At 41.3% G+C, this 20,651-nt stretch overlaps 1 protein-coding gene across 1 annotated transcript in view; it reads left to right on the top strand.

The window, feature by feature from the left end:
* The window catches only part of piezo1 (piezo-type mechanosensitive ion channel component 1), a 39,087-nt gene extending 20,583 nt beyond the window's left edge, over positions 1 to 18,504 (top strand). Inside the window, exons 22-43 of the mRNA XM_034223385.1 lie at positions 21 to 92; positions 844 to 1,016; positions 1,097 to 1,203; positions 2,991 to 3,167; positions 4,350 to 4,608; positions 5,890 to 6,078; positions 7,195 to 7,404; positions 7,511 to 7,751; positions 9,645 to 9,786; positions 9,962 to 10,109; positions 11,244 to 11,396; positions 12,159 to 12,220; positions 12,359 to 12,517; positions 12,648 to 12,795; positions 13,344 to 13,532; positions 14,002 to 14,094; positions 14,970 to 15,142; positions 15,265 to 15,387; positions 15,473 to 15,552; positions 16,410 to 16,593; positions 16,794 to 16,935; positions 17,109 to 18,504. Of these exons, the coding sequence (XP_034079276.1) occupies positions 21 to 92; positions 844 to 1,016; positions 1,097 to 1,203; positions 2,991 to 3,167; positions 4,350 to 4,608; positions 5,890 to 6,078; positions 7,195 to 7,404; positions 7,511 to 7,751; positions 9,645 to 9,786; positions 9,962 to 10,109; positions 11,244 to 11,396; positions 12,159 to 12,220; positions 12,359 to 12,517; positions 12,648 to 12,795; positions 13,344 to 13,532; positions 14,002 to 14,094; positions 14,970 to 15,142; positions 15,265 to 15,387; positions 15,473 to 15,552; positions 16,410 to 16,593; positions 16,794 to 16,935; positions 17,109 to 17,237 (3,353 nt within the window). The 3' untranslated portion in view covers positions 17,238 to 18,504. The remainder of the gene's footprint in view (positions 1 to 20; positions 93 to 843; positions 1,017 to 1,096; positions 1,204 to 2,990; positions 3,168 to 4,349; positions 4,609 to 5,889; positions 6,079 to 7,194; positions 7,405 to 7,510; positions 7,752 to 9,644; positions 9,787 to 9,961; positions 10,110 to 11,243; positions 11,397 to 12,158; positions 12,221 to 12,358; positions 12,518 to 12,647; positions 12,796 to 13,343; positions 13,533 to 14,001; positions 14,095 to 14,969; positions 15,143 to 15,264; positions 15,388 to 15,472; positions 15,553 to 16,409; positions 16,594 to 16,793; positions 16,936 to 17,108) is intronic.
* The last annotated feature ends 2,147 nt before the right edge of the window (positions 18,505 to 20,651 follow it).

Below are 20,651 nucleotides of genomic sequence, written 5' to 3'. Positions count from 1 at the left end.
GTTTGTATGTGTGAGTGTAGGTTGTGGAGACAGTGATGTGTTTGAGGACCCTTGCCTTCAGGAGGAGGAGGAGCCAGAGGAACAGCAGTCTGGTAGGTTCACATTTGTTTTTCTTCCTCAACCTTTCACCCTCACAACATGTTTTGACAGTGTGTATTACATGAATGGCTTCCTGTTTATAGTACTTAAGAGATAATTGGTTCAGATTCTAGACTTTATTATGTATGATTACCCATAATAATAATAATAATAAGACAGTACATAGATACAAGTTCAAACATGCAACAGCACATCCTATTGAATAGATCTCATGTATTATGTGTCTGGGTTAAGAGAACCTAAACACTAAGAAGCAAAGTCAGTAGCACAAAGGTAATCCAGTTCAGCAATTTATTTAACTTCAGAACAATGAGCAATGGCAAAAACAATAAATAAAAATTATTACTTAACTAAATGAACCCTAAACTCCACTTACCAAAAAAGAACAAGCAAAGAACAAAAGCTTCAGACCTGAGCTCCCATCATCTGAAGAACGGGAGGATCAGGGCTCCACAGAAAACAAGAAAAGGGCTTTTCTACTACACTGGTTCTAGTGTTCAAAATTCGAAATGATAACAGGAGCAGGTTCATTATACATTATAAAACAAGACAGAACTAGTAGAAATGTGATGATATTTGGACTGCTCTGCATATATTTTCTCTACATACAGTTCATTAAAAAAAATAACTCGCTGTATCCACTATATCTACTCAATATATGAAAATAAACCTACACAAAAAATGAGGTTTCTCAGAAGTTTAATCCACAGTCAATCACAGCTCGTCTCTGTCCGGGCGCTACAGGTCACGGGGAGATGGTTCAGAGGATCCTGGACATCCTGCGCTTCCTATTGGCCGTCGTTCTGGCCATGGTGGACGGGCTGACTCAGTGGCTGAACCTGCTGACCAAACAGTACAGAGAGACATCCACTGTCCTGTGCAACGAGCGCTACTTCATCATACACAAGATACAGCAGGTACACACAACAGCCAATCACATACATTTAGAGTTACACATTCAGCGCATACACTCACTCAGGTGTGTCTCCCTCCACAGCATAACGCCACAGAAGACTCCACAGAGGAGCAGCTCTCTCAGGACAGTGAGAGTCCCACTCTGGAGACCTGCCTGGATGAGAGCGATCCAGACTTCCCCAGATACAGGTGAGTGTGGAAGAAGAGTGTGTCACGGTGTCTTTTATTCACAATCCACAAATGGGTGAGACACCACACCTCATCTGCAAGCAACAGTGTCTGAGGGCTTCTTTAATAAACTATGAATGTGTCATATCCATGTAACGGGAAGAAACTCAGCTAACTGATGATATGAACTATTTTTAGCAAAAAAAAACACAAGACTAACGCTGAGCCTCTGAATTAGCCCTGAGCGAAAAAATGCTAACACCGTTAGCACAGAACTCACGGTATAAAACCCTTATTGCTTATCGTAAATGCAAATCCAACCAATCGATTAGCATCGTGAGAATACACAGATTAGATAGGTATCAGTATCATCACTCCATGATCAAAACTCGCGACCTGGGAAACAAAAACAGACATCACAACACGTGGCATTAGGTAGCAAACACTGCACATTTCTTACCTTAGCTCTTATTCTGATCAAAAGTTGTGTTCAATGGCGTTAAAACGATAACAACGCTGCTGAAGGTTAATCCATAGGTTAATCCAATGTATCTGTGTCACTTTGAAATGATTTCTGATAATCCATCAGCAATAAACCTAGTTTTACATTTTCAGATTTCAGAGCGTAAGATAGGTTTCGCTTTGGGAAAACTGCGTGCGCATAGCTCTCACTTCTCAATGGTAACGTGTGTGTGTATGTGGAAATTCCCCTTCGATTCTATTGGCTCTAACGGTTCAAAAGAGATGTCAATCATCAATATCGACCAATGGGTTCCAGAAAAACGGCAAATACGCCCAGATCAGCCCAAATGACAGAGGTGGAGTTTTTTGTGCTAAGCCTCTCTAAAAAGGTCAAATGTCACTTGTTTTGCATCAATCTTGATACAGGGTACTTATTATGTTATAATTTGGATTCCTAAAGCTTTTAGTCTTCGATCCCATCATCCAAGGGTAGTTTCCACTATAAGGAATGGTTTTTCTTTGGACGGACACAATCAATGTTCAATCTGAATTTTCTTTAAAATAAAAAACATCTATATTGATTCTGACTTTTCTACATCCAACTCACAGGTTTATCATTACTTTGAGAAAAAAGATTATTAATTTTCCCCTTTTTTACAAGTGTAGTTATGGTCATTTGTTCTGGAAGTGTCATTTTCGAGCCTGAGACCTGAAAAACAGGTGATGTAATGAGAGCCTGTCTTTATTCTGTTAACATGTTCAGTGTCACTACTGGTGAGGCTCTTTATAACATATTAGTGACACTTAGTAACTAAAGCACACTTAACCAAGTACTGTAGTTAAGTACAATTTTAAAGTAACTTGAGTATTTCCATTTAACGCTACTTTATACCTTTCTGCCGCTACATTTAAAAAAAATATATATATATTTACAATATATTTATTTTGACATAAACCGGTGCAATAACTGTTTAAGATACACAAGGTGCAATTATCCAAAATACTTAGAAAAGTTAAGAAAGAAAGTGGTAAACTTGCATCGTTTGTGTATCAGAGCTTTGTTTATCTACATCAGTAAAGTGGTGATTGAGACAAAAATATGAACACTTTGTATGTAATATATGATTATATATGTGTAATTATTAAGAGGAATTTTCTGCAGAATAAATACATTTTTTTCCAATTTTACTAAGAGATTGTGAGAATTTCCCTTGTAATGGAGTATTATCACATTGATGTATTAGTTATTTTACTCAAGTATCTGAATTCCACCCCTCTAGACAGTTGGATTCCCACATTTTTTCTGTATCCATAATGTGTGTGTGTACGTGTGTGTGTTGAATCAGCTGCCTGGAGGTGGACAGCAGGGCGGTGACGGGCCGCTCCACCCCCAGGCCCGGGCTCAACAGCTCTGGGGACCAGTTGACTCCAGACCCCCCCTCCAGCAACACGGAGCTGATGCCAGTGGAGAGCAAACAACAGAACAGACACTCGAGAACAGCCAGCGAGCTGCTGGGAGACAGGTAGGAGCTCAGGGATGGAAATTCAGTTTTGAGCAATATGACTGGAAAACAAAGAGGCTTCTGGAAGATGGGACTAATATCTAACAATACTGAAGGTTTAATCAAAGCTTGGCCAAGGGAAACGGCAGATGAACGATACAAGTGAATACAAGTATGCAGTCACTCTGTGTTCCACAATCTATTCTGCCAAATTCTTGTTGGACTGCAAATGTAACTGATTCTTAGACTCATAAACATATCTGCCTCTAGTCAAAACATCTTCTGATCCAAAAACAAAGATGCCACCTTAAGATAAACATCCCAGCTGTTCCTATCTTCCTAGTTTGACTTAAGGCCTACTCAAATGATTCATAACAGGAAAAAGGGCAATGTAAAATAAAAATGAGTGGTGTCAATCGATTAAAAAAATGTTTTCCTGTTATCAAAGTAATAGTTTAAAAGACTAGTATTTACTTGTATATTGTGAGGGATAATACATGTGACTTTTCTCACATTTCTTTCTCTTTTCACTGCCATGCAAATTATGGAAAACATCCACGCTGCAGTTGCAGTAGGAAGTTGGACTCAATCTTGATAATGTGCATATTTTTGCATTAATTGTTTTTTTTTACGCCTTAAGGTTTCCAGATTAACCACAAGCGTTTATGCATTAACAATAACAACCCTAATAAAAATATGTATAAGGTCTAATGGTTGAATATGTTAATATATGTATACTAAACGATAGAAATCACTAAAAAAGTAATTACCCCTCATGACTAAAGAAGACTAACTGTGGTTTCAGAGGTTTCTTATGCGTCTATCGCAGCAGTAATACCACAATATTTGCATAGTAAATGTGTTCATAGAAAATTATGTTATTTTTGAACTTTTGTTTTACTTGATAACTCTGGATTTTGGTTTTATTAGATATTGGAATTGTGCACATGGTACACAAAGCTAACTTTTACATCTGCACAGCTTTCCACTTACTGCACTTATTTTATTCTATTACATGTTTACAGGTATATATATATATATATATATTTCATCTATATTTCATGTAAATATTGCTATATTTTAATAGTATAATTGTCTTAAAATAGTAAGTTGTTGTTTAATAACAATAAACCTGATTCTGTAAGACTGGTGATGAGTACAATCATGAATGAATACCTACTCCTGGTTCCCTCCTCTGTGCAGGCAGTTCTTCATCGAGGAGCTGAAGCAGAGCAGGGACTTCTACCACACTCAGAGCCGCCTGCTGCAGCTGCTCTTCGCCCTCTACCACCTGCTGGCTGCCAACTCTGAGCTGGTCTGCTACCTCATCATCGTGATGAACAACGGGGTCAGCGCCTCGGTCATCTCCCTGGTCCTCCCCATCATGGTGTTCCTGTGGGCCATGCTGTCTGTTCCCAGACCCACCAAGAGGTTCTGGATGACTGCCATAGTCTACACAGAGGTGAGGAGATGCACTCCAGAAAGTAAAGTTCATTATTAGAACTCTTGAAGGGAAACTGGGGAATTCTGTTGATTTGTTTTACTACCTGAGTAAAAACAATCCCAAAGCATCAGTTACCCCGAGGTGCAAAATACAACTGTAATATTAAAAACAAACACACTTTTGGAGTCACCCAAGATCCACCAATTGATGTCAAATATCTCACGGTGGATTAGCTCCAATTGCTCAGCTCTACTGACATATTTATTGCCTTTTAGCCCTTTTTTTGGTTTAAGAGGGCACGTGCTTCTGAGTGAGTGAGTCATGTGCTGCAACAACAGCAGTGCCACTGTGTGGTTCCAAACGGCAGTGTCAGCAACACATGCTTTCTTATCAAAAACCTAGGTTCAAATCCTGCCCCTTCCTCTGTTTGGGTTTAATCGCCCACAACTCTAGTGTTTGTGCCTTGAGTCAAGACAGTGATGAAAAAGGGAGAGAGAAGGGATGACATGCTGGCAGTGAACGCCTCATATGAGCCTCCAATCCCTGAGCTATCTGGCAGCACAACTCTACTGTTTTTCTTCTGTTTCGCTTGAATCGTTTCTAGAAGCAGCAGACGGCTGTTTTCAATCAAAAAGCTCCGTCAGATTCCACTTAACCTGCTTCACATTTAAAACATGATGAGTAATAGTTCAACATAGTGGAACAATAGAAGCTAAAGAGAGACAGATTATTTTCAGGAATCGGTGGAGTAAAAAAAAAGGTAAAGAGAGTATTGAAATGATATTTATCAGTTGGACACAAACACTACTACAAATTAATTCTAACACTTCAACTTATCATTTAATATACTTTCCAATGCTCCGTTTACAGCTTTTTTTTCTGCATCCAACTGACCAAAAATACAAGTTTGGACAGCTTAAAAATAGTCATTAATTTTAGCTGAATTGATAAGGTTTTAAGTGTTTGGTGTTTTAGTTGTGTCTATATTTTGACAACACTCAAAATAGATATGTGATTTATAAATAAGACATTTTGCCGTATTGACAATGAAATAAGAAGTTAGACTTTATAATACATGAAGATTTGTTTTTAGGACCGCCTGCTCTGACATGATAAAAGGCAGACCCAACCATACGCTTGATCTCCTTATCGTTCATTGATAGCATCACAGTACAGTGTTTTAATATTACTGGTGATAAGTCAGTTACTGGGAGTGTTATGACATCTTCTCACAGCTGTGATGGGGTCACCATGGTTACTGATGCTCTGACGGGTGTTGCCATGCTGTTCTGTCTCCAGGTGATGGTGGTGGTGAAGTACCTGTTCCAGTTTGGATTCTTCCCGTGGAACAGTGTGTATGAGATGACTCTGAATGAAGACAAGCCGTTCTTCCCTCCCTGCATCCTGGGCCTGGAGAAGACCGACAACTACATCAAATACGATCTGCTGCAGCTGCTGGCGCTGTTCTTCCACCGCTCCCTGCTCATGGTCAGTCTTTACAGCGGTGTTACAGCTGTGGTACAGGGGAAAACCACATGGGCATAACTGGCCACCTTCAACTTTTCAAAATATCCCCACTTGTACATGTTACAGTTAGGACAGTTTCCTCTTGCTGCTCAACCCTTAAGAACTGTGTGGCAGAATGCACTTTAGATACAGCTGATGGACACAGTTTACAATGGTGACAGAATTAATCAAAGCAGGCTTGTCATTTAATTTTATGTTTTTGTTTTATGTTTCCAGCTGTAGCTTATTTATCAATATCATGACTGAAGTGCGGATGTGATTTGAATTGGCCTACTCTGTTTAGCTTTAACCAATATCACCTGTGACATCGTGAAACAAAATATAAAGTATTTCTTTAAGCCCAATGTCACTATACGGGGATATTAATGAAGACTTTAAATTATTATTTAAATTATATCATAAACTGATATCAGTAGCAAAATGGCTGGCTAAGGGATTCCTGCAGCTCGTTATTTTATTAGCAGCTTTAAGCGTCTTTTAGCACTGTGTAAAGCGCTGTGTAAAGCGCTGTGTAAAGCGCTGTGTAAAGGACATTTATTTGTATTACATTACATGTCACTTGTTGGACGCTTTTATCCAAAGTGACTTACACACATTCAGTACTGTGGACAATCCCCACAGGAGCAATTTGGGGTAAAGTGTCTCAGGGACACAACGACATGCTGACTGCAGTGGGACTCGAACTTGCTACCCCCTGATTCGAAGATCACCACACTAACCCACTGAGCAGTAACCCACTGAGCCACAGCCTTCCCTATTATTGTTATTACCTTAATGCTTTCAGCACACTGATCCTTTCCACACTGCTAAGAAGGTAGAAATCTGAGTCTTAAGCATACTGTTCTTTTTATTTTCTACTGAGAATCTACTCATTAGTTAATGATGAGGAACAGCAATGTTCTTGTAGGTAGATCTAATTAGCCCTAGTGTTTAGTTTAGTATAATGTGTAAAATTGTGCTCAGACCGATGTTTCTAGTGTTCATCTGTCAAGATGCTTAATGTAGCTTTACATGAGAAAGGATTTGGTAGACCTGTCTCCAACAGAAGTGCTCAATATAATTCCTGTGTGTGTGTAGCGGTACGGCCTGTGGGACCATGAAGGCCCCCTGGAGGAGCAGAGCCCCTCACCAGAGAGCTGTAAGGAAGAAGGAAAAACGAGAGAAGGAGATGAAGATGGAAGGAGGAAGGAGGGGAGAGCAGAAGAGGAGGACAAGGAGGAGGGCCGAGTGAGCTCCACATCCACCCTGGAGAACCTGGAGATCACTGAGCTGGACCCAAGTGAGAAGGTTGGTGCCAATACATGATATTGGATGTTATTTTGTAATGTTGGTTTTAAAGGCATTAGAGTACTTTTCATATTATTTTTTTTTAATACATATTTTCTCCCTTTAGGATTCTGTGGACCTTGTAGAGCCCAGCACCAGCTCTGCTGCCCCCGCACAGCCTCCTGCAGCTGAGGCAGCCCCCAGAGAGGAGCCTACGTCTGGGCTGAACATTGAGAATCTTCCCAGCAGGCCTAGGGAGGATAGGATGGAGGGAGACAGTGAGCAGGGGATAGAGGAAGTCCCAAAGAAAAGCAGCGGTCTCCGCTTCAGAAATAAATCTAAACAACCCAAGAAACAGAGCAGCAAAGGTGAGTGGCTTGATCATGTGTGGACTGAGATGGTAGATCTGGGACTCATCATGTTAACAAAGCTGCATTCCATGTCGGTGTACCACATTCAAGGATGTATATGTGTCGTAAATTATAATCCCACCATCATTCTGCATGTTTGATAAAAATACATCCTCCCAAAGATAAGGTCCATTATGAGTCAACCTCAATGCTTGTTGGACCATCTAACAGGGCTGGAAACCTTCTTCTCAGTGTTGGTCCCAAATTCATTAACATCTAAACCAAATTTAAACAAATGCGGTTTGCTGTCAAAAATGTACATATCATATTTCCTTAATGTACTAATCAATACTTAAATCAGGCAGTTATTGATGCACATCTGTGTTTCCCTTGCGAAAACAAAATCTATGGTGAAAATGATCCTGTCTGAACAACCTTTTTGGTGTTCTACAAGTCTCTACCAAGACATGCCATTGCACGGATTGCTAAATGTGTGGCTGTGTTGTAAATGTATGTAAGCTAAGTTCAGCTGTTCCTGGAGCGAACACTGACAGCTAACATGCATGCTCTTATTGTTAGCTGCAATAATTTTTACAACTGATTCTAGAGATTGAAATAGAACACAGCTCAAAGTGTCAAAACTGATACTACACTCAGCGCTTTCCAAGACACAACACTTTACAGCAGCACAAAAGCATGGAATCCGCATTCAATGTATGCTTTATGAAGAGAAGGAACTAACATTTTTACTTAAAGGTCACCTATCATGCTATTTGTAGGCAATAGCATAGGTCTCAGATATATACAAATATATAAAAAACATGTCTATGAAGTGTTTTGCTCAAAATACCAAACAGATCACCCATTCTAGCCAGGCCTCATACCCCTCTATTTCACTTCCTGTTTCAAAAGTGCTGATTTGGGGTATAAAGCTTTAAACATAAAATAACTGATAAAAAAAAGGAGGGCGCTGAGCTCATGCGGGACCCGGCAGCTACTGTCTAAAGGCGCGAGGCGTGTGGTGCAGTGGGTTGTCTGTAGGTGTTGGGGTCAGGGGGTCACAGGTTCAAACCCCGCTGCAGTCAGCATGTCGTTGTGTCCCTGAGACACTTCACCCCAAATTGCTCCTGTGGGGATTGTCCACAGTATTGAGTATGTAAGTCGCTTTGGATAAAAGCGTCTAACAAGTGACATGTAATGTAAACTAAATACTGCGGTGATGAAAAGCCATATCATGGATTATCAAGGATTCTCTCTGAAACAGTATGGAGCTCAAAGGCTTTCTCTCTTGGCGGTTATACCACAAGGTGAGTTCCTTTTTATTTCCTGCTTCTTCACGCACATGCTCTCCAGTACAGGTTAGCTCTGAGTGTTAGCGATGCTAATGTAAACACCGACCATATTACGTCCAAAACAGTCGGGCATTGTTTCTGATAGCAACGTTTCTGATAGTGCTTTGGGTCCACATTTCAGATATTACATCATATCGGACGCAAATCTGGATCAGCTCCGTTGTTCCCCCGTTTTTAGAGATTTGGGTTCGGAGGAAAAGAGAGAGGGTTTTATTTTCTGAAGCTGCGTGAGTTCCCTGACACACCGGGGACACATCTTAATGTATAACAGACATCAAAAAGTGCATTTTGCATGATAGGTCCCCTTTAATGTGCAGGTTTCACTGCTGTTCCAAATAACAAAGATCATTCTGAAAGCTCATCAGTAAATGTGCCTGTTTCTGGGCTCCACTTTACTAGGTATTTAAATCTCTTTAAGTTACTGCTACTGTAAGTCACATACTGTAGCACGTTGAACAGAGGCATCATGTTTCAAAATGTACATTTTTGATTGTTTTTGTTGGTTTGCTGTTCTGTTTGAATCTCATGACCTCATTGGTTCTGGTTCTGTCTGCTCCAGAGGAGGCCACGGCTGAGAGTGCAGATCCCTGTGAGGAACCAGTGAAGAAGAAGAAGAAGAAGCAGAAAGGCAGGAGGAGAGAGGAAGCCAGTCAGAAACTGCTGGCTGTGGGACACAAGATAAAACATGTCTGCATCTCTGGGTGAGCAGGATAGAGAATAAGATGTCACCATAACAGAAGCCATAAGTTAGTTCAGATTTAAACAAATATTTCCGTTGCAATCATAGGAAAAGTAAAGTACAAAGTGTAATGTATTTGGGGAACGTGATTACTGTTTCCAGCAGTGCAGTGTTTATTGATGGTGTCCCCTCTGCAGGATCCGGAGTGTATACCGGCCGGCGCAGAGCTTCTTCGGGGGGATCCTCCATGCTGAGTACCGGACTGCCACAGATGTCTATGCATTCATGTTCCTGACTGATGTCATCGACTTCATCATCGTCATCTTCGGCTTTTGGGCCTTTGGGGTGAGAAATGGGTGGGGCGTTTGGATGGAAGATGTCTTTGTCTCTCTGAACAGAAGGCTATACTGCAGCCAGCCACTGGGGGGCGATGGAGATTTTTGGCTTCACTTTCAGGGGACTGACATTTCACTCCTGTTAACATAAAGTCTAAACATATACAAATGTGTTGCCTAAATAGCACCTGTGCAGTTAAGTGGTGGGTGTGCTATCCTAGCTATTAAAACAAGTAGTAATTAGTCACTGATAAATAATTATATTACTTATTGATTCTCAAATGGGAGTCAATTTTTCACAACCGCAGGCGTGTTTATTTAAATATCCCCGTCTCTTCATTTCTTAGCTCAGCTTTGAATTTAAACATTAGCAGACGCATGTTAAATGTAGTGACTTGCTCCCATTTTCATAGTACTTCAAATGCAGCTTGTGGCATTTTATGAGGTTTGCACATTAATAGAAAATGCAGTTTGACTGACATAAACACATATACAACCAGCTACTGAAACACCACATTAACACTTAAGATGTGTAATCCTTAACAACAATATGTTTAAAAAAAATTATTATACTTTAGAATTTAGTAGGTTAAAGAAATCATCAACTTCACTCACAATTGACCATGTCTTGTGTGTACTTGAATCATGTGATGTTTCCACTTTATCAAACCACTAACCACAGTTACTGGCTGTTTTGAAGTTATGAGATGAGTAATGTGACATAAGAGGATATCAATTCATCTTACTAATATTCCATATCACATTCACCTAATCTTTTGACACATAGCACAGCTTGCCCTGCATTAACAAAACCAGCAAGTGCATGTGGAAACTACCTACATGTTTACTCAAATAGTGAGTAGTAGTACACTTGTAATCCATTTGATTTCAAAGCGAAAAGCAAAGCAAGTACATTAATTTTAAACTTATTTTGAAGTGAATATGCCTACATTTTTCTTGTTGCTGTAAGTTTGATTCTTTATGGCTAAAGGCATCTGCTAAATACAATGTAATGTATAGTAATGGGAAAAAGTTAATTGAATTCTCAGTCAATAGCTGCATCACATTTGTTAATATTCTAATTATATACAAATACTATGTAACATTCCATATTTGTATCAAAGAGTGTCTGTCTCCCCTTCAGAAACACAGTGCAGCGGCGGACATAGCCTCCACCCTGTCGGAGGACCAGGTCCCCGAGGCCTTCCTGGTGATGCTGCTCATCCAGTTCAGCACCATGATCATCGACAGAGCGCTGTACCTGCGCAAGGCTGTGTTAGGAAAACTCATCTTCCAGGTTCAGCTCATGTTTTCAGAGTATTAGCATTCATGCATTTAAGTCAGGATGTGGGTTGTGGCACTCTATAATCACAAATGAGTGGATTTTCATTCCTGTATTTCAGCTGAAAGATTTGATTTGTAAATTCATGTCATCCAATTACTTCCTAGATAGACAGTGACTTTTAAGGAGACCCAGAGAGTCCTGCAGAGTGACCTTGCTCTTCTTCGTAAAAACATCACTGTATTATAATAGACATCTCAGTGTTTCACGTGTGTGTATCTGAGTTTCGATGATCTCCTCAGCCCTTTGAGTGATCTACTTCACACTTGGTGTTTGTTACTGAGCACCAGAGGCTGTGCAGAACTGTGTGTGAAGTTACTTGGACCTGCAGTTCTGTAAATAAATGACCTCCGCCTGGCCCCAATTAGTTTAAGCGCCTACTCTGACCTGTAAAAGTGTAATAGATTTGCATTGAAATCCACACAACAAGGCAGCCATGTCTGCTGACAGCCAGTATCAGATGTTTTATTTCATAGAGTAGCACACCTCTCCATGCCATTACATTACTGGTGATGAGTGTGTGTGTTTGTGTGTATGTGGGTGTTAAACATGTTGTGGTACAGGTGCCTGGAGCAGCCAAAAAGGTGTGCCCCCCTTCAAATGAACATGTGTGTCCAGAAGATGTGTGTCCACCTGTCTAGTTCATCAAAGCTTGGCATACATTTGGGGATTTGTTTTCCTTCCTAATACCCTTCCTACTCTCCTTCCTTCCTTCAGGTGATCCTTGTGTTTGGGATCCACCTGTGGATGTTCTTCATCCTGCCTGCTGTCACTGAAAGGTGAAGTCAAATGATTCATGTATTTATTGTATTAATGGAGTTTTCATGGTATTCCTTGGTTATCACCAATGGACTAAATCAGAGAGTTCAAGTAGATTTAACACGCTCTGTTTTTCTTCATCTCTCGTCTCTTTTCAGGAAGTTCAATCAGAACTTTGTGGCCCAGCTCTGGTACTTTGTCAAGTGTATTTACTTCGGCCTGTCAGCCTATCAGATCCGCTGTGGATACCCCACTCGTATCTTAGGCAACTTCCTCACCAAGAAATACAACCACCTCAACCTGTTCCTCTTCCAAGGGTACGGACACAAAGCCAGTCCGACACACACTGAGACAGATTAGGTTTCTAATGGAAAGGGAGGGAGGTATAAGGGGTCTAGAATCACCGTACAGTATGTTTACAGTTTGCTATGGATGTTGTGTTTGTAGGTTTCGTCTGGTTCCCTTCCTGGTGGAGCTGAGAGCAGTGATGGACTGGGTTTGGACTGACACCACTCTGTCTCTGTCCAACTGGATGTGTGTGGAGGACATTTATGCCAACATCTTCATCATCAAATGCAGCCGTGAGACAGAGAAGGTATGAAGTGCATGAGAACAGTGATGTGTCCGGAATGCATCAATGAAACTAAATTAAAGGGCAACAGCTTCTTCCAAACTAAAGCAGTATGAAGTATATGTGCAGCACCATTTTTCATTGTTAAAAACCAAACTTAACATGGGTTTAAATGCGTTTTGCTTGTGTAATGTAAATAAACAATAATTATGTTGTTTATTAGGGAGAGACTGACTAGCTGCTGTCTCTGTAAACATAAAGGCTTGTTTACTTCAACTGAAGCTCCTATGACTGACACCATTAACATGGGTGTCCTGTTTTAATGTAATCAATTGGCAGACTCCAGACAAATTGAGCTTCAGCTTTCAACACTGATGTGGATTTGTACACCGAGCCAGAACAGCGATAAATGAGGAGCTCATTATCCTAGGAATAACCACCTTGTTTTATACTATGTCGCACTTTACTGTCTGTGATCAATGGTTGATATGACCCTTTCCCCACAGCACGTTCTCTTTGAAGCTGAAGGCAGGGCACTTATCTGATACTATTACAATATGTTCTGCCCTCAGAAATACCCACAGCCCAAAGGACAGAAGAAGAAGAAGATGGTGAAATATGGCATGGGTGGACTCATCATCTTCTTCCTGATCTGCATCATCTGGTTCCCTCTACTCTTCATCTCATTGGTCAGATCAGTGGTGGGTGTGGTCAGCCACCCCATCGATGTCACAGTGACCGTCAAGCTGGGAGGATACGAGGTAATGGACTTTTATAGTAGTGTCTTTTACCGTCTCTTAAAGCAGAACAAAATATTCTTTTAAAGCTGCTACGGCAGAGCAGCTGCATCTACATGTTGTATTTGATCAAAAAGTCTGCAGTGTTCAATTAATTGGCAGCATAAAGGGATTATTTTTGATAGGAAATTGGCGTTTAAATTAGACAGTTATTTAATTTTGTAAGTATGTTTTAGACTGTACTTGTTTTGATCAAAAGGCACAATTGCCAGGAAGGTGGGACATCTGATAGATCCTGGACCTTCATTAGAATACTCATAGAAGTAAGGTAACAGTGTGCAAAGATTCACAAATAGAAATCAATCCAGTTGCTTGGACTCTATTGAGTCTACATACAGACACATAGAATAAAGGTACATGTGTAAAATGCAAAGGACACAGCGTGAAATTATATACATTTGCATAATCCACCATTTCCTCTGTGTATGTCTAGTCCCTGTTCACCATGAGTGTGCAGCAGCAGTCCATCCAGCCCTTCACAGAGGCTGAATATGACCAGATGACCCAGACATTTGGAGACAATGCGGTGCGTACTGATTTCAGTTAATTGAAATGCATGTCTGGATGCACTCTTGTCTGTTTTTCCTGATGTTTGAGCATTTATGTAAATAAACAATCATCAGATCAGTTTCTTATAATTCTGCCAGCTAGGTGTAGGTGTATGTATACAGGAAATTACTATAACAAGTTGTTATATCACTCAACATGTGCAAAATCTGAGTTGCAGAGTTTTGTTCAACTCCACAATATATTTTAAATAGACTCCAGGGAAAATAATTCAATACCACAAGGTTATATAATGTAAATGAGTTATGAATGTTTCATCTGTAATACCAAGAATGACTGTTTTACTCATCAGTTTAAATAGCACTAAATGCTAGCCTTTGCTGTGAAGAAGTAATCAAATAAAGACAGAAATGTCCCTGCTGATTGTTCAAAGTAAGATGGCAAGAAAGGAAAGTCGAGGCATCACTTCCTTGTTACTGGGATAACACCAGGGTGGCTGCTTGGTCCCCTTCGCTTTCTTTCATATGCACAACCTCCCTTTGGTCCCTTTATCTGCTCACATGGTTTATTTTACTGCTGCAATGTTGAGGATAGCAAACTCTATCTCTCTTTCCATACTGCCTCTGAATGTCCCTCAATTAGCCTCACTGATATACTGTACCTCCCTTTGGAAAAAAGCATCTGCCATGGATAATGTCATCTTTTTGCTGCACGATCTGATCCTCAGAAAGAGTAGTTTGAATCACATTTCTTCAAATGCTCAGTTGTAACATCATTGATGACTCTGACATGGTATGTTAACAAACTGAAAGGTGTGTGTGTGTGCACTACTTGAGTAGCCACCTCTCTGTATACCTGTTTTTAATTAATCATTTTGTGTGTATGTGCATTTAGGTGGCCATGCAGTTCATCACGCTCTACAGTTATGAGGATATCGTGACGGCCATGATTGAAGGTAGTTCAGGATCTGTGTGGAGGATCAGCCCCCCCAGCAGACAGGAAGTCATTAAAGAACTACTTGGAAGTCCAGTGGACCTAACACTACGTCTCGCCTGGACTTTCCAGAGGTAAAGCCTTTGCTCTCTAATAACATACCCCACTCTCTAGGAGTATCTTAGTATTTCTTCTTGTCTCTAAAGGCTGATTTTATTCACCCCTCTTTCTCTCTGCATGTCTCTGGTTCTGACAGGGACCTGGGTAAAGGAGGGACAGTGGAACACACGTTTTACAAACACTCTATAGACCTGGAGCCTGGGAACCCAGTCAGAGCAGAGCTGGCCTCACTGCTGGTTGGAAACCGCACTGAGCCTGTGTAGGTTGACTCTGACAGGATGCTCATGGTTTGTAGTTCATATTACAGTAGTTATATCTTACACATGCTGTGTTCTCTTTCCCAGGCATGTTCCTCATATGTTCCCTAACTACATCCGGGCCCCCAATGGAGCTGAGGCCAAACCAGTCTCTCAACTTTTCAAAGGTCAGAGGTTATTATACATTATATTACAGTACAGTAAATTACAGTACAGTACATTTTAGTATACAATACGATAATACTTTAATGGTCAGATCAAGTCTGAAATTTGACTTTCATCACAGCAGCTCCATGTGTAACATCAACATAGACAAATATCAAGACACAATAAGAAGAAGACATACTTTATTCATCCCTTACAGGGACATTTCTTTCCCCACTCTGTTGTGTTTACACACATTACACACACAGAGGATATACATGCACACACACAACCACATGCAGATAGGAGAGGTAGCAGAGCAGAGAGGCTGCCAGGTACCCAGCACCAAGGGAGCAGTTTCGAGGTTAGGTGCCTTGCTCAAGGGCACCTTGGCGGTGAACTGGCATTTCTCCAGCTACCAGCTCACTCGTTTTTTTTTTGGTCCGATTGGGACGTGAACCGGTGACCCTTCGGTTCCAAGACCAAGTCCCTACAGACCTAGCCACTGCCGCCTCTGACTGAGCCTCTGACTGAGCCTCTGACTGAGCCTCTGACTGAGCCTCTGACTGAGCCTCTGACTGAGCCTCTGACTGAGCCTCTGACTGAGCCTCTGACTGAGCCACTGCCGCCTCTGACTGAGCCTCTGCCGCCTCTGACTGAGCCACTGCCGCCTCTGACTGAGCCTCTGACTGAGCCACTGCCGCCTCTGACTGAGCCAAATACATACATTTTTCAATACATGAAAAACAAACAACAAACATTTAACATAACAGCACAATCACGAGAAGTATAGTACAGTACAGTGAAGTACATAACAGTGGTGTACAGTACATTGTGTGTTTATACAAATGTCTTCTTTAACTGATGTGTTGTCTTGTAGGTAATGAAGATGGTTACCTGAACATCACACTGTCCCTGAAGAGTGACAGGTCACTTAATGGGAACCAGGAGTGGTGGGACATTGCCATTGCAGACTGTGCCCCCTCCCCATGTGGAGTTCTACCCATGGTCATATTCAATGACAAAGTCAGCCCCCCCAGCCTGGGTTTCCTGGCTGGATATGGGTAAGAGAACCCACAATCACAAATATATACATGGGTTTGATAAAACCTTTTTGGTATCTTTCATTGTGTTGAATGTTTGTGTTTGCATGTGTTGTAAATGGAGAAACAATATGTCATCTGACAATAAAGTATAACCATCTTCATTTGTGAGCAATTATTTCTTGGATGTAAATGTCCTTCTTTCTTCCCTCTCCCTCCAGGATCATGGGTCTATACGTGTCCGTGGTTTTAGTCATTGGGAAGTTTGTGCGAGGCTTCTTCAGCGAGATCTCACACTCCATCATGTTTGAGGAACTGCCCTGTGTGGATCGCATCCTGAAGCTCTGCACAGACATCTTCCTGGTCAGTGTGTGAACATTTACATTCTGTACACACATTTATTGTATTGTATTTTTCAAATTCTAAGAAACAGATCTTTAACTACAGTAATCTACTTGTTGCCATGCTACTGTAAGTGCACTGGAAAATCATGTCTTTGTAATCATCTTCCACCATCTCATGTTTGTGTGATTCAGGTGCGTGAGACTGGAGAGCTGGAGCTAGAAGAGGAACTTTACTCCAAACTGATCTTCCTTTATCGATCTCCAGAGACTATGATCAAATGGACCAGGGACATGTACAGTCGAGAGCAGGACAGATACTGACTGAATGATCATGTTTGGTTGTAAAAGAACACATTGCAAAGACGTCCAGAGGACAACACAAGCAGGGCTTCTAGAGAACACTCGGTACCAGAGTGGACTTTGCCTTACAGCCACGGAGACACATGAAAGGAGATTTACACTAATCAACATCTTCTGCTGGACATCTGTTGCATCTTCTCTGCTGCCTGAGCATTTTCATCAAACCGCCTCACACTACAGACTATTGAGAGTAATGTCCCTCTGTGGGTGAGATGGACAGCAACTGGATGTCTGACCTGCAGGATTGGAACATACCGCCCCTGAAAGGCAAACTTAGCAGTCAAACTCGGCTGTGTCAAAGGGCAAAGGTCAAACAAGAGAGAAGTCAGACCTCTGTGTATTGGAGCCATGCAGGTTGAGTGACTGTGTGCTTGCAACTAATTGTAGGTCGCACCATCTGAAGTTACTGTATGAGTATGCCGAAGAAAATGTTCTTTGCTGTCAATCAAACTCACAAATGTCTTTAAGATCATGAATTATTGTAAAGTGTTGTGTTTCCAGCAGCCAAGTTACATTTAACATCATGAACCGAGGTTTGACCAAACATGTCCGCCTTAAAGTGCCTTTTCATGTTTCAAGAAGTAGCCATATTCTGAGTTTGGACTATTTATAAGCAGCTCTTTCAGTTCCCGGCCACCATAGGCCAAACAATGGAACATATGTGGCATGAACACTTAACTTCCAAGCTAGAAAATGTCTGTCACACAGACCTGGTGGTGTGACACCTTTTGAAGAAATGTATCTTCGTAGCCCTGAGAGCTCAATGCATTGTAAATAAAACATATGCAAATAGACAAAACACAAGCAAAATAAAAATGAATGTTGATAGCTGCATAAAGAGAAATGAAAACTGTTTCCAGGGGACACTTAAAAGTGATGCACAATGCTGGGAAATATATTTGCCCTCATGGTTTTTGTCTTAGGAAGTTATTGAACTCCGGTTAAAAAACGAGCTAAGATGTAGTTCGACTGTTTTGGCTTATTCTTAATCATGTGATTCAGTTCTCGTTGCAATTGTCATTCAATTCATCTGACAAAATGCACACATTTACCTGAAACAGGCTGACATTATATTAGCTGTCTACAGTTATTTTCACAATTCAAGGATGAAAATATATTGCAAATGGTTAATTAATGGTGTAAACTTACTCATTGTACACATCACTTATTTATTAGAAGGGATACATCCAGATTGGACTTGCAGAATAAAGTTTGTTATTAGTAGTATTTTGCGACTCATTTGAATTCTTACCTGTCATAGTAGTGTGGGACAGGTGTGAGCTTTCCACTAAATGGACAGCCCCACCTTCTTCAAGGAGGTTCTGAGGAGAAAACAGCCATCAGAAAACACACTGGAGTGGATATTCAATTTTCGTTTTAAAATTGAAAAACCAAAATTGAAATACAAGGCGTTTTTCTTTATCATGGTGAAAAAGGGTTGGGTACTACATTTAAAAAAACGGGATGATTTTCATTTTCTACTTCTCAAAACAAAAAATAAAATCACTAGAAAACAGAAACAAAAAACTACAGTTTTTCATATTCTGCTACCGGAAGTTACCTTACAAAATAAAAGCTCAGATGAGGACGGTCAATCCGTGTATCTACGGTCCATTTGTTTTCACAACGAAAACAGCCAAGACACATATTGAGCCCAGAAAATGGTTATGAAGGGCTGTAAATATAATAGGCCTATGTCTAAAATTGACAACATTGTAAGGAGATTTAAACTATGCAGCAATTCTGCACTGCGGTCAGCTCAGCCGTCTCTCGAGTTTGTTATTATTTTTTATGCCATTAGTTCTTCGTGAGATCGATCCTGTTGGACTCAGTAGGCTAGTAGTGAAACTACTCCCACAAGTAGGCTACTATGAAGTAGTAATTTTACTGTGTACTTCTTGAGTAATCCTCTGTCAATGTCCCCTCCTGAGAACAAGAATGCATGTTTCTCTGCTATTTTGAATCAGCATTAAAACACCTTTCTTCATGAGACTTATATTATTGGACAGAGTATTTTAAGAGGATATGGTAGACATGATATCAGCAATACTTCCAGTCAGTCAGTACTCCAGCAGCAGCATTGTTACCCCTTGGAAAGTCTTAGAGTCTGGCCTTGATAGCTGGTCACAACTATCCTTTAGCAAAGTGACACACCCTTGTGACTCTTGTTGGCAGGGCCGCCTTAATGCACGGGCTGACCTGGGCTGAAGCCCAGGGGCCTACGGAGATCGGGGGCCTATCATGAGCCAATACAACAACAACAACAACAATCGGGTGTTTTTTTCAAATTTTAAATAAACAAAGTCTTGGCTTTCAGAATATGAAACTTTTATTTCCAAAATCACACGATAAATACATTTTTTAAGCTTGTAAAGGGAAGATGACAGCTCGCCTCTCACTTGCCACTCTGCTGTTCCGCAGCGCCGCTCCTCCTCCCTCGGCTGAAATTATGAATGTAAGGCATATAGTAATCATAGATAACACGGCAGGGTCCGTTACAGTTTGTTTTCATCTGATTTCAAATAGGCCTAAACAAAGTCTTGGCTTTCAGAATATTAAACTTGTTTCGGCAAATTCAGATGATAAATACAACTTTGAAGCTTGTAACGACATAATTACAAGCGGAGAACGGAGTAACTTGACGTCACAGCAGGCATAACTGAAGTTACCTACTGTGACTCCAGCTTCTATGAGTATTGGCGTAGCCCTCTAAGGCTATCGCTATTGGGTAATCCCCCTGTGCACCCGCGCAGCACTGAAACACTTGTAGTCCACGCCCACCCGCAAGGTGGGCTCCCTTCCGGTATAAATAGGAAGGAGGCCCGACAATCTGCTCCCATACAAAATAACTTTTCTTCAGCTATTCGTGGAGCCAGTGGGGCCCAGCACTTAGAGGGCTACGCCAATACTCATAGAAGCTGGAGTTACAGTAGGAAACTTCAGTTCTATTTTGTATATGGCTTCGCCCTCTAACCCCCTAATCGCACCAGGAGCGTCTGCGCTGCGGCTGCGCTGCGACCTCCTCCTGCGTCCTAACCCACCAGGCGCGTTTCAAAACGTTGCGGAAGCGGAGCGTCTTGTGTGCAGCCTCGCAGTTGTTGGATGAACATTCCACTTCCTGCCTGCGCCGCGTCAAAAATAGGATTCATCCTATATTTTAGAAATTCCTTGCGGCGAGGAGCTTCTGGGACGCTTCGGGCCGCGGCGCAGCGTGTCTGGTGGAATAGCACCCATTGACTAGAGTGGCCGTGATCGCTAAAAACGCCGCAATGCAGCGCAGACGCTCCTGGTGCGATTAGGGGGTGAAGCTATCGCTATTGGGTTAAGGGCGAAGCATGATGTAGTCTGCGCCCCACTGGGTCCGCCTGGTACTAG

Source organism: Gymnodraco acuticeps, unplaced genomic scaffold, assembly GCF_902827175.1.
Source record: "Gymnodraco acuticeps unplaced genomic scaffold, fGymAcu1.1, whole genome shotgun sequence".
Classification (NCBI taxonomy): domain Eukaryota; kingdom Metazoa; phylum Chordata; class Actinopteri; order Perciformes; family Bathydraconidae; genus Gymnodraco; species Gymnodraco acuticeps.
This window is presented reverse-complemented; position numbering and strand designations above follow the sequence as displayed.